Source organism: Giraffa tippelskirchi, chromosome X (assembly GCF_054371585.1).
Source record: "Giraffa tippelskirchi isolate mGirTip1 chromosome X, T2T-mGirTip1v1.2.pri, whole genome shotgun sequence".
NCBI classification, from domain to species: domain Eukaryota; kingdom Metazoa; phylum Chordata; class Mammalia; order Artiodactyla; family Giraffidae; genus Giraffa; species Giraffa tippelskirchi.
This window is the reverse complement of record NC_137289.1, coordinates 76,694,660-76,707,603: the sequence shown is the minus strand read 5'-3', so window position 1 is coordinate 76,707,603 and position 12,944 is coordinate 76,694,660. Positions and strand designations below refer to the sequence as shown.

Here is a 12,944-nt window from a genome sequence, read left to right as displayed (position 1 = left end):
TTGACTTTAAATTGTAATTGGGAAATCTTAGTAGTTATGCTTTCCCAAAGTAAGCCTCTAGTGAAATGTACAATGTACAATGATGGAGCTACTTTGCAAACAGACCATCGAAGAGTCAAATTTCATGAAGAGTGGGCCTTATTTCCTTTAAAAAATAAAGGGGTTCCTTGCCATGCTCTCTCCCTATTCCCTTTAAACTCCTTACTTAAGTCCTAAAATCCTTAATACTGTGCATATCACAGATTATGATTTTTTCATGTCATTTTATTAAAGATTAACAATGATGATTTTTACTTAAAAAACTGATTTTGGAGGGAAAACACTATATATGGAGTATAATATAGGTCATTTTAGATATTTTCTGCTAGATTTTTCTTTAACATAGTAGAATGTTCTTTTGGAAAGAGCATGATGTGTATAGTTCCTCAGGAGACTAGGCATACTAATAAATCATATACATGAAAAGATGTTATTTATCAACCTATGAAGGCAGATATTATTTGTTTAAATTTCAGTCAGTCAGTCAGTTCAGTCACTCAATCCTGTCCGACTTTTTGTGACCCCATGAACCACAGCACACCAGGCCTCCCTGTCCATCACCAGCTCGCAGAGTTTACCCAAACTCATGTCCACCGAGTCAGTGATGCCATCCAACCATCTCATCCTCTGTTGTCCCCTTCTCCTCCTGCCCTCAATCTTTCCCAGCATCAGGGTCTTCTCAAATGAGTCAGCTCTTTGCATCAGGTGGCCAGAGTATTGGAGTTTCAGCTTCAACATCAGTCCTTCCAATGAACACTCAGGACTGATCTCCTTTAGGATGAACTGGTTTGATCTCCTTGCAGTCCAAGGGACTCTCAAGAGTCTTCTCCAACACCACAGTTCAAAAGCATCAATTCTTCGGTGCTCAGCTTTCTTTATAGTCCAACTCTCACATCCATACATGACTACTGGAAAAACCATAGCCTTGACTAGACGGACCTTTGTTGGCAAAGTAATGTCTCTGCTTTTTAATATGCTGTCTAGGTTGGTCATAACTTTCCTTCCAAGGAGTAAGCGTCTTTTAATTTCATTGCTGAAGTCACCATCTGCAGTGATTTTGGATCCCAGAAAAACAAAGTCAGCCACTGTTTCCATCTATCTGCCATGAAGTGGTGGGACTGGAGACCATGATCTTAGTTTCCTGAATGTTGAGCTTTAAGCCAACTTTTTCACTCTCCTCTTTCACTTTCATCAAGAGGCTCTTTAGTTCTTCTTCACTTTCTGCCATAAGGGTGGTGTCATCTGCATATCTGAGGTTATTGATATTTCTCCCAGCAATCTTGATTCCAGCATGTAATTGAATAAAATTTGCTGTACTTTCCCTCACCCTTTTTGTCTTGACTTTCAAAATAATGAAAACTAGTGACAGAGCAGTCATAATGGAAATCCATTACTATGATTTGAGAATACGAGTCAAAGTATTTCTGAGTATTTGTACTTATACATCAGTATTTAAAAGCACATGAAAATTGTCTGCTATATACCTCACCTAAGATGTGGAAGTTTCAATATTTCTCATACTTTTGCTTTATAAATAAAATTACCCTTCTTTTTAATATCTGTTAATAATTTACATTATTTGTTTTTATCTTTTATTTTGAATTAGAGTTTTCTCTTAGATACTATCTCATTTGAGCCTCACAATTATTTACTTGGACAGGAGATTCCAAAAATTTTATTATAATTAATTCTATAGTATGTTCAAACTTGAGTATTTTTTTTTATATTTTATTTAAATAACATGTTACAGTTTAAATCCATTATTTTTTACTCAAGTTTTGTTGAAGATGGAATATATCTCTTTACATAGATAAAATTCATTTTGATTATTTTTCAACTCTTCCTTTTCCTTTTCTTGAACTACTTCTTCACCTAAGTCTCACTTATTATGTATGTTCTACTTTGAGGTTAACAGTTATATATTAACAGCAGTTTTGAGGTCTTATGAAGGACCTTTTCGTTGTTTTGTTTTCTTCTGCCAGAATTCTTTTTTTAAATCAATTAATTTTAATTGGAGGATAGTTACTTCATGATATTGTGATGGTTTTTGCCATACATCACCATGAATCAGCCGCAGGTATACATGTGAACCCCCCATCCTGAATCCCCCACCTCCCTCCTCACCCTACCCCACTGGATTGTCCCAGGGTACCAGCTTTGGGTGCCCTGCTTCATGCATTGAACTTACACTTGTCATCTATTTTACATATGGTAATGTATATGTTTCAATGCTATTCTCTCAAGGAACAGATCCCCACTCATATTGGCTTGAACAAAAAGTGGGCCAAAGAACTAAACAGACATTTCTCCAAAGAAGACATACGGATGGCTAACAAACACATGAAAAGATGCTCAAAATCACTCATTATCAGAGAAATGCAAATCAAAACCACAATGAGGTACCATCTCACGCCAGTCCGAATGGCTGCTATCAAAAAATCCACAAACAATAAATGCCAGAGAGGGCACTGTTGATGGGAATGCAAACTAGTACAGCCACTGTGGAGAACAGTGTGGAGATTCCTTAAAAAACTGGAAATAGAACTGTCATGCTGGTAAGTCACTTCAGTCGTGTCCGACTCTGTGCAACCCCACAGACGGCAGCCCACCAGGCTCCCCCGTCCCTGGGATTCTCCAGGCAAGAACACTGGAGTGGGTTGCCATTTCCTTCTCCAATGCATGAAAGTGAAAAGTGAAAGTGAAGTCGCTCAGTCATGTCCGACCCTTAGCGAACCCATGGACTGCAGCCTACCAGGCTCCTCTGTCCATAGGATTTTAGCAATCCCACTGCTGGGCATACACACCAAGGAAACCAGAATTGAAAGAGACACATGTATCCCAATGTTCATCACAGCACTGTTTACAATAGCCAGGACATGGAAGCAACCTAGATGTCCATTGGCAGATGAATGGATAAGAAAGCTGACGTTCATATACACAATGGAATATTACTCAGCTGTTATAAAGGATGCATTTGAATCAGTTCTAATGAGGTGGATGAAACTGGAGCCTATTATACAGAGTGAAATAAGTCAGAAAGAAAAACACCAGTATAGTATATTAATGCATATATATACGGAATTTAGAACGATGGTAACGATGACCCTATATGCAAGACAGCAAAAGAGACACAGATGTAACGAAGACTTTTGGACTCTGTGGGAGAAGGCGAGGGTGGGATGATTTGAGCAAATAACACTGAAACATGTATATTACCATATGTGAAATAGATCCCCGGTCTAAGATCAATGCATGAAACAGGGCACTCAAAGCCAGTATACTGGGACAGCCTGATGGGATGGGATGGGGAGGGAGGTGGGTGGGGAATTTGGGATGGAGGACACATGTACAACCATGACTGATTCATGTCAATGTATGGCCAAAACCACTACATTATTGTAAAGTAATTAACCTCCAATTAAAATAAATAAATTATATTTTTTTATAAAAGGAAGCATAGTAAAAACATTAAGTCAAGGATCTTGATTACCTTAGAGAGCTCAAGGGCAGAAAGTAAAGTTAATACTTAGTAGGAACTGGAATTAGGAGCTCAGGTAGGAAATATATCCATCTGTTTCTCTAGAGGCATATGATCCCTTGTTTCTACTTCCTTAATGTATTGATATTTTATTATTTACACTCTCTACATTGTTGTTTTTTGTTTTGTTTTGTTTTTTTTACTTCTCTAGGCATATACCAAACATTACTTCTTCATACTGCCCATGATTGCCTGTCCTTATTTCAAGCAACCAGCAGGGGGAAAAAAAGAACTATTCTGAATCCTAACTCTAACTCTGCAGGAAAAAGAATCTTATTGCCCCAATTTGGGTCAAACACCAGTTACTTCAAGGCAACATAGCACCAATGAGGCATTTAGGGATGGCCATTAGTTTATGGAATAGTAGAGGCTAGAAAGATGTCTCACAATGTGCTATCATATTTTCTTTTATAATTAAATGCTATTTCTGAAGTTTTGTTTTGAAAAGTGTTCTCATTATAACTTTTCCTTAAACACAAGTACAGATAATGAAGTGATACCCTTCCCACCATCAAAATACCTAAATGTGCTATGTTTCATGTTAAATGTAACTAAGAAATTGTAACTTTGTTTATGATTTATTTTGCTTTGCAGCCAATAACTGCAACTAATTCACCTATTGAACGTGTATTTCCCCTTCAAGATGTGCTCCTTCCAAATGAAACAGTACCCAAAAGATTTGAATATTTTTCTCTAGAAAGGCTCTGCACTCCAAGGTAAGTTTCACTGATAATCAAATCTATATACATGTAATCTTAACTTGGAGTAGAATATAGAAATAGTAATTTTTTCTACCACATTTTAGCGTAATATTCAGTTTTCAAAATAATGATGCACTGACTGGATAATAACAAGAAAATAGTACATTGCAAAGAAGTATCATATTCAGGTGAGTACTTTCAGGTGCACTGAAAAACAGTTAATATTAAGGTAAATGCAAGTGAATGTAAAATCTACCTACACTGATTTTCTTCTGATTTGTTCACAAGAAACATAATGATGTCACATGCTTTCTAAAGCATGATAGGAATATGCACTTTATAATATTCTCCTATAGAAGACTTTTCATCAGAGAAATAATGTATCTGCCGACATTTGATGAATATGTTTTAAATATTCATATTTGTCTTTTCTTTAAGTAATGAAGGAGCAGTTGTCATGCCACACAATGAAGGAAGCACATCTGAAACAGAAATTTCTGATACAAAAGTTTCTGACAATTCAACCAGTTATTTTGACTATAAAAATCTCCAAGACCTAACTATAATTGAAAGTGATGCCCCTCTGCTGACTTCTGGCTCTGGAAGCTGTGTGATTGATTCTGACTCTGACAGAGGCATTGGTATGGACTCTGACTTAGAACAGCACTCAAAAGATTCTGACTCAGTAACATGGGGAATGGACTCAGATTCAGAAAAATGTCCCATGGACCCAGACTCTCAGAAACACCTGCTAGAAGCAGAAAAACTCCAGATGGCAACAAACCTAGAGCAACACCTAATTGGAGTTGAACGATTCCAGCTGGAATTTGACTCTCTGAAACACTGTATGGACCCAGATTCAGAAAAAAGCTTGGCAGACTCTGAATCTGAAAAATATGTGATGGCTTCTGACAATGAAAGACCCAGGATAGACTCAGACTCAAAAAAATACTCCATGGCTTCTTCATCTGTGAAATACCTGCTGAAGGCACAAAAATGCCAAATGGCCTCAGATTCTATAAAACGCTTCATGGAGTCTGAAAAAAGATTAATGGAGACTGAACAACACTGGCTAATCTCTGCATCTGAGAGATATGTGGTGGACTCATACATGGAAAGGGATGCAATAGACTCAGACTCTGCATCTGGGATATATCTGATGGGGGAAGGAAAACACCAGGAGAAGATTAGATCTGAGAGACATATAATGGACTCTGACTTTGAACCATGTAGGATGGACTCAGACTCAAGAAGATATGAGCTAGCCTCAGCCTCTGTGCAATGCCTCATGAATGCTAACACCTCCCAGTTGAGCACTGAAACTGAGAGGCACTATGTAGATTCTTGGTCTGTAAGACACACAATGGACTTGGATTCTGAAAGCCTGGATATGAACTCTGATTCAGTGAATCCCATAATGAAGGCTGAAAATTGCCAAAGAGCCTCTGACTTGGAACGATTCTTGATGGGCCTCAGGTATGAATCTGAAAGATACCTGACTGGCTCTGAAAGACAACAGTTGAACTTTGACTGTAGTAGATGCTGGGACAGCTCTGGAAAATACCAACACAGATCTTCAAGACTTCAGGGTAGCTCTGGAAGATGTCAAGATGACCTTCAAAAGCACTGGGATAAGTTTGAAAGACATCAAATAGACTCTGATTCTGAAAAACATAGAACAGACTTTGAAAACGAAAGATACCAAAATGAATTTGAAAGTGAAAGACATATACACATGATGGAGATGGAACAGTCTCTGTTGCACTCTGAACATGAGAGATTTCAAATGGATGAAGAAAGGGAGAAATACCTCATAAAGTCTGATGGTGAAAAAGAACACAAGATTGTATCTGACAATGAAAGACACGACCTTGACTCAGAAGATGAAGCACAACGGCTTGGTGCTCGCAGAAAAGCTAACCGTCCTCAGGGTAAGCTTAAATGTGTCTGGCTTTTGAAACTAGCTTGTTTTCAAGTTTAATTAATAACATGATGACACTAACAAAATGGCTGTTGCTTTAACAGATTTGGGCCTGAGATTATTTCACAGAAATTCAGAGAAACGGCATCTTAATCCCAGATTTTCAATTCACTTTGGAAAATTAGGCAAATCATCTGTCTTTAGTTATCAATTTTATCATGCTATATTAAAAGAAGGAAAATTAAAGAATCATTAACAAAAATGGTTATTCTAGCCTAGGGAACAGCATGCTGAATTTAGTTACCATGAATCTAGAATGAGTGAATAAAGATTATTCATTAACTTTTTCCAATTATTAGTTACTGTGTAAAGGAAAGCCTAACTATATAAATATTCAATGTATCATGCTTCCTCTCTCAAAGTTATTATTAAAGCTTCATAAATTTTAATAGTTGGCATTTACCTTGTTAGTCATACTTACTTTATCACACTAAATCGTTATAATTCTCCATTTCCTAAGCCATTTTATTAAGGTATGCTTATTATGATAAAGAAACTATTATCATCTCATAGATATTTTTCATCATATTAGTCATTTTCTATTGAGTGTGAAAACATGTGAAATGAAAACAAAGAATTTGTCCCCAAACATTTTTTGAGGTTATTTAAGTACTTTTATTTAAGAGAAAATATCATTGCACTCAAATTACAAACCCAATATTAGCAGCAGAAGAAATTCTTTACTTTCTTTTACTGATTTTGCAGCATTTGCTTTATCAATACACTTCTTCAGCCATGTCTGAGGGGTTTCCTACTGTATATTATTATAGAGCTTCCCAGGTGGCTCAAAAGGTAAAGAATCCGCCTCCAATACAGGAAACACAGGAGACTTGTGTTGAATCCCTGGGTCAAGAAGATCCTGTGGAGGAGGGCATGGCAACCCACTCCACTATTCTTGCCTGAGGAATGCCATGGACAGATAAGCATGGCAGGCTACAGTCCATAGAGTCACAAAGAGTTGGACACACCTGAAGTGACTGAGCATGCACACACACATTGTCATTATATTTCCTCAGATAAAAGGAAGGAAAACCAAGAGTTTATTCCACTTTAAAGGATTGCTCTAAGAAAATAAATTGGTGATAGTTTTATACTGATGCCCATGATTTGGATATAAAATTAATTTGATGCTTACACTGAAATGCTAGGAAAACAGAAAGCAGTATATGATGATTGACATTAGCTCCCAGCTCCTGTATGCCAGTCCAGCATTCTCAAGAAAAGATAAATGAGTTAAAGTTTCTCCTTCATGATGGAGAGAGATTCTGTTAGGAAGTGAATGATCCCTGATCCTTGAGGACTTTTTATTTACTTGTCTGCAGTATAACAATTCATTTTTTAAAATTTTTATCTTTTGTGACAATAAAAAATGACTAAAAAATATTGCTTGTCATCAAAATTCCTAATAGTATAATTTAAATTTTATGTGATTGAATTTTTAGACCTCATTTATTGTGTTTTAACGGGATTTTATTTTTTTAATTTATTTTTAATTGGAGGAAAATTGCTTTACAATGTTGTGATGGTTTCTGCTGTACAACACCACAAATAAGCCAAATTATATTTATATCACCTTCCTCTTCAGTCTCTCTCTGCTCCCTCATCCCACCCCTCTAGATCACCACAGAGTGCATAGCTGGACTCCCTGTGTTAAACAGAAAATTCTCACCAGCTATCTATTTTACACATGGTAGTGTATATATGTCTATGCTACTTTCTCTATCCATCCTACTCTTTCCTTCACCACTGTGTCCACAGGTTCATTCTCTACATATGCGTCTCCATTCCTTCTCTGCAAATAGGTTCATCAGTGCCATTATTCTAGGTTCCTTATATATGCATTAATATACCATATTTGGTTTTTCTCTTTCTGACTTACTTCACTCTGTATGACAAGCTCTAGGTTCATCCACCTCACTAGAACTGACTCAAATATGTTCTTTTTTATGTCTGAGTAATATTGCATTGAATATATATACCACAAATTCTTTATCCATTCATCTATCAATGAACATATAAGTTGCTTTCATGTCCTATCTATGTAAAAAGTGCTGCTATGAACATTGGGGTACATGGGCCTTTTTCAATTATGATTTTTTTCAACATATAAACCCTTTTCATTACATTCATGGAGTTCTCAAGGCAAGAATACTGAAGTGGTTTGCCATTCTTCTCCAGTGGACCTCCAGTTTTTCAGGCTCTGACTATCAGGAACATGCCCTGCAGCTGCTCCACATAACTGGACAACATGCCCAGTGCACTGGTTGTCCCACAGCTGGTCTTTGGCATCTGGTCCCATTGTGTGTGTGTGCTAAGTCGCTTCAGTTGTGGCTGACTCTATACAACTCTTTGGACTTTAGCCTGCCAGGCTCCTCTTTCTGTGGGATTCTCCAGGCAAGAATACTGGAATAGATTGCCATGCCCTCTATCTTCCTGACCCATGGATCAAACCCACGTCTCACATCTCCTGCATTGGCAGGCAGATTCTTTACCACTAGCACCACCTGGAAAGTCCATCTGGTCCCATCACTTCATGGCAAATAAATGGGGAAAAAGTAGAAACAGTAACAGATTTTATTTTCTTGGAATCCAAAATCCCTGTGGACAGTGACTGCAGCCACAAAAATAAAAGATGCTTGTTCCTTGGAAAAGCTATGACAAACCTAGACAGTGTATTAGAAAGCAGAGACATCACCTTGCTGAAAAAGATTTGTGTAGTCAAAACTAGGTTTTTTCCAGTAATCATGTACGAATGTGAGAGTTGTACCATAAAGAAGGCTGAAGGATGAAGAATTAATTCTTTCAAACTGTGGTGCTGGAGAAGATTCTTGAGAGTCCCCTGGACAGCAAAGAAATCAAACCAGTCAGTCCTAAAGAAAACCAACCCTGAGTATTCATTGGAAGGACTAATGCTGAAGCTGAAGCTCTAGTACTTTGGCTACCTGATACAAAGGGCTGACTCATTTGGAAAGACCCTGATGGTGGCAACGGGAGAAGGTGGGGTCAGAGGATAAGATGGTTGGATGACATCATTGACAAAGAGATTGAGTAAACACAGGGAGATAGTGAAGGACAGAGGAGCTTGACCTGCTGCAGTTCATGGGTTCACAAACAGTTGACCATGACTTAGTGACTGAATAACAACAGGCTATATGCCCAGTCGTGGGATTGCTGGGTCATATGGTAGTTTTAATCCTGGCTTTTTAGAGAATCTCCATACTGTTCTCCATAGTGGCTGTATCAATTTATATTCCCACCAACAGTGCAAGAGTGTTCCCTTTTGTCCATATCCTCTCTAGCATTTAGTGTTTATAGATTTTGTTTGATGATGGCCTTTTGAATGGTGTGACATAATCTCATGGCAGTTTTGATTTGCATTTCTCTAATAATTAGAGATGTTGAGCATCTTTTCATGTGTCTATTGGTCATCTGTGTGTCTTCTTTGAGGAAATGTCTTTAGGTCTTCTAATTTTTTGATTGGGCTATTTGTTTTTTTGATATTGAGCTGTATGAGCTGCTTATATATTTTTGAGAATAATCTTTTGTCAGTTTTTTTGTTTGAAATTAATTTCTCCCATCCTGAGGTTTGTTTTTTAATCTTGTTTATTGTTTCCTTTTCTGTGAAAAAGCTTTTAAATCTAATTTGTTTGTTTTTATTTCCATTACTTTAGGAGGTAAGTCAAAGAGGATCTTGCTTTGATTTATGTCGGAATGTACTGTCTGTAACTTTCTCTAAGAGCTTTATAGTTTCTGGCCTTACATTTAAGTCTTTAATCCATTTTGAGTTTATTTTTGTGTATGGTGTTAGGAAGTGTTCTAGTTTCAGTTTTCCCAGCAACACTTATTGGAAAGGAGGTCTTTTCTCCGTTGTATATTCTCAGCTCTTTTGTCAAAGATAAGGTGCCCACTGGTGTGGGCTTATCTCTGGGCTTTCTATCTCATTCCATTGGTCTATATTTCTATTTTTGTGCCAGTACCATACTGTCTTGATGACTGTAGCACTGTAGTGTAGTCTACGTCAGGAAGATTGATTCCTCCAGCCCCATTTTTCTTTCTCAAGATTCCTTTGGCTATCCATGGTCTTTCGTGTTTCCATACAAATTGTGGAATTTGTTGTTATAGTTCTGTTAAAAATACCACTTGTAGTTTGATAGGGATTGCATTGGATCTGTAGATTGCTTTGGATAGTATAGTCATTTTCACAATATTGATTCTTCCAATCCAAGAACATAGTATATTTCTCCATCTGTTTGTGTCATATTTAATTTCTTCCATCAGTGTCTTACAGTTGTCTGCATACAGGTCTTTTGTCCCTTCAGGTAGACTTATTCCTAGTATTTTAATTTTTGTTGCAATGGTGAATGAGATTGTTTGTTTAATTTCTCTTTCTGATTTTTCATTGTTACTATCTAGGAATGCAAGGGAATTCTGTGTATTAATTTTATATCCTGCCACTTTACTACATTCATTGATTAGCTCTAGTAATTTTGTGGTGCAATCTTTAGGGTTTTTTCTCTAGTATCATATCATCTGCAAACAGGGCTTCCCAGGTGCCTCAGTGTTAAAGAATTCACGTGCCAATGTAGGAAATGCAGGAGACATGGGTTCGATCCTTGAGTCAGGAAGATCTCCTGTAGTAGGAAATTGCAACCTACTCAAGTATTACTGCCTGAAATTCCATGGACAGAGAAGCCTGGCAGGCTATCATCTGTGGTATCACAAAGAATCTGACAGGACTGAGCAACTGAGCATACATGCATGCATCTGCAAACCTAGAGTTTTACTTCTTCTTTTCCAATATGGATTCCTTTTATTTCTTTTTCTTCTCTGATTACTTTGGCTAGGACTTCAAAAATTACATTGAATAATAGTGATTAGAGTGGGCACCCTTGTCTTGTTCCTGATATTAGAGGAAATAATTTCAGTTTTTCACTGTTGAGAATAATGTTTGCTGTGGGTTTATCATATATGGCCTTTATTATGTTGAGGTAGGTTCCTTCTATGCCTACTTTATGGAGATTTTTGTTTTTTAGTCATAAATTGGTATTGAATTTTGTCAAAAGCTTTCTCTGCATATATTGAAATGATCATATAGTTTTTATCTTTCAATTTGTTAATATGGTGTACCACCATGTTTCATTTGTATATATTGAAGAATCCTTGCTTCCCTGTGGGAAAGTCCACTTGATAATGATGTATGATCCTTTAAATGTGTTCTTGGGTTCTATTTGCTAGAATTTTGTTGAGGATTTTTGCATCTTTGTTCATCAGTGATATTGGTCTGTAATTTTCTCTCTTTTGTGGTACCTGTGTCTGGTTTTGATATCAGGGTGACAGTGGCCAAGTATAATGAGTGTAGGAGTTTTCCTTCCTTTGCCATTTTCTGGAAGACTAGAAACAGGATAGGTATTAGCTGTTCTCTAAACATTTGGTAAAATTCACCTGTGAAGCCATCTGGCCCTGGGCTTTTGTTTGGAAGATTTTTGATTAAAGGTTCAATTTTTGTTCTTGTGATTGACCTGGTTGTATTTTCTACTTCTTCCTGGTCCAGTTTTGAAAGGTCGTACTTTTCTAAAAAGTTGTGCATTTCATCTAGGTTGTCCATATTATTGGCATATAGTTGCTGGTAGTAGTTGTTTTTTTTTTTTTTTTATGATTTTAGTATTTCTGTGTTGTCCGTTGTAACGTCTCCTTTTTCATTTCTAATTTTATTGATTTGGGTCTTCTCCCTTTTTCCTTAATGAGTCTGGTTAAAGGTGTGTCAATTTTGTTTATCTTCTTAAAGAATCAGTTTTTAGTTTTATTTATTTTTTCTTTTGTGTTTGTTATTGTTTTTCGTTTATTTCTGCTGTGAACTTTATGATTTCTTTCCTTCTACTAACTTTTTTTGTGCTTTTTTTGTGGAGATTTTTGTGCTTCATTTTCTAGTTGCTTTAGATTTAAGGTTAGATTGTTCATTTGGTGTTTCTCTTGTTTCTTGAGATAAGCTGCTTTTAATATTTGTTCTTTGTGTTTAATCTTTGTTAGTTTGATTAATATGCATCTTGGCATGTTTCTCTTTGGGTTTATTCTCTATGGGAGTCTCTTGCCCCTAAACATTTTTAAGAAAGTTTCCCTCTGAAATTATAGGAAGGAATTCTATGTCTAAATAAACTCAAGTGAATTTTTAGCAACACTGTGTTTTAAATAGTATATACTTAATGTAAGTTCAATATTTATAATTTTATTTTATTTTTTTTATTTATTTTTTTTTATAAATTTATTTATTTTAGTTGGGGGCTAATTACTTTACAATATTGTAATAGTTTTTGCCATACATTGACATGAATCAGCCATGGGTTTACATGTGTTCCCCTTCCTGGACCCCCCACCCACCTCCCTCCCCATCCCATCCCTCTGGGTCTTCCCATTGCCCCGGCCCTGAGCCCTTGTCTCATGCATCGAACATGGAATGGTGTTCTGTTTCACATATGATAATATACATGTTTCAATGCTATTCTCCCAGAACGTCCCACCCTCACCTTCTCCCTCAGAGTCCATAAAATTGTTCTATGCATCTGTGTCTCTTATTCTGTCTCGCATATAGGGTTATCGTTGCCATCTTTCAAATTCCATATATATGCATTAGTATACTGTATTGTTGTTTTTCTTGTAACCCAATGTTCATCGCAGCACTGTTTACAAT

At 36.7% G+C, this 12,944-nt stretch overlaps 1 protein-coding gene across 3 annotated transcripts in view; it reads left to right on the top strand.

The window, feature by feature from the left end:
- Positions 1-12,944, top strand: part of LOC145536754 (uncharacterized) — a 507,944-nt gene that overhangs the window by 455,893 nt on the left and 39,107 nt on the right. For all 3 annotated transcript variants that reach the window (XM_081566545.1, XM_081566546.1, XM_081566544.1), the window contains 2 exons: positions 4,172-4,293; positions 4,717-6,209. In XM_081566545.1, coding sequence (XP_081422671.1) covers positions 4,172-4,293; positions 4,717-6,209 — 1,615 coding nt within the window. The remainder of the gene's footprint in view (positions 1-4,171; positions 4,294-4,716; positions 6,210-12,944) is intronic.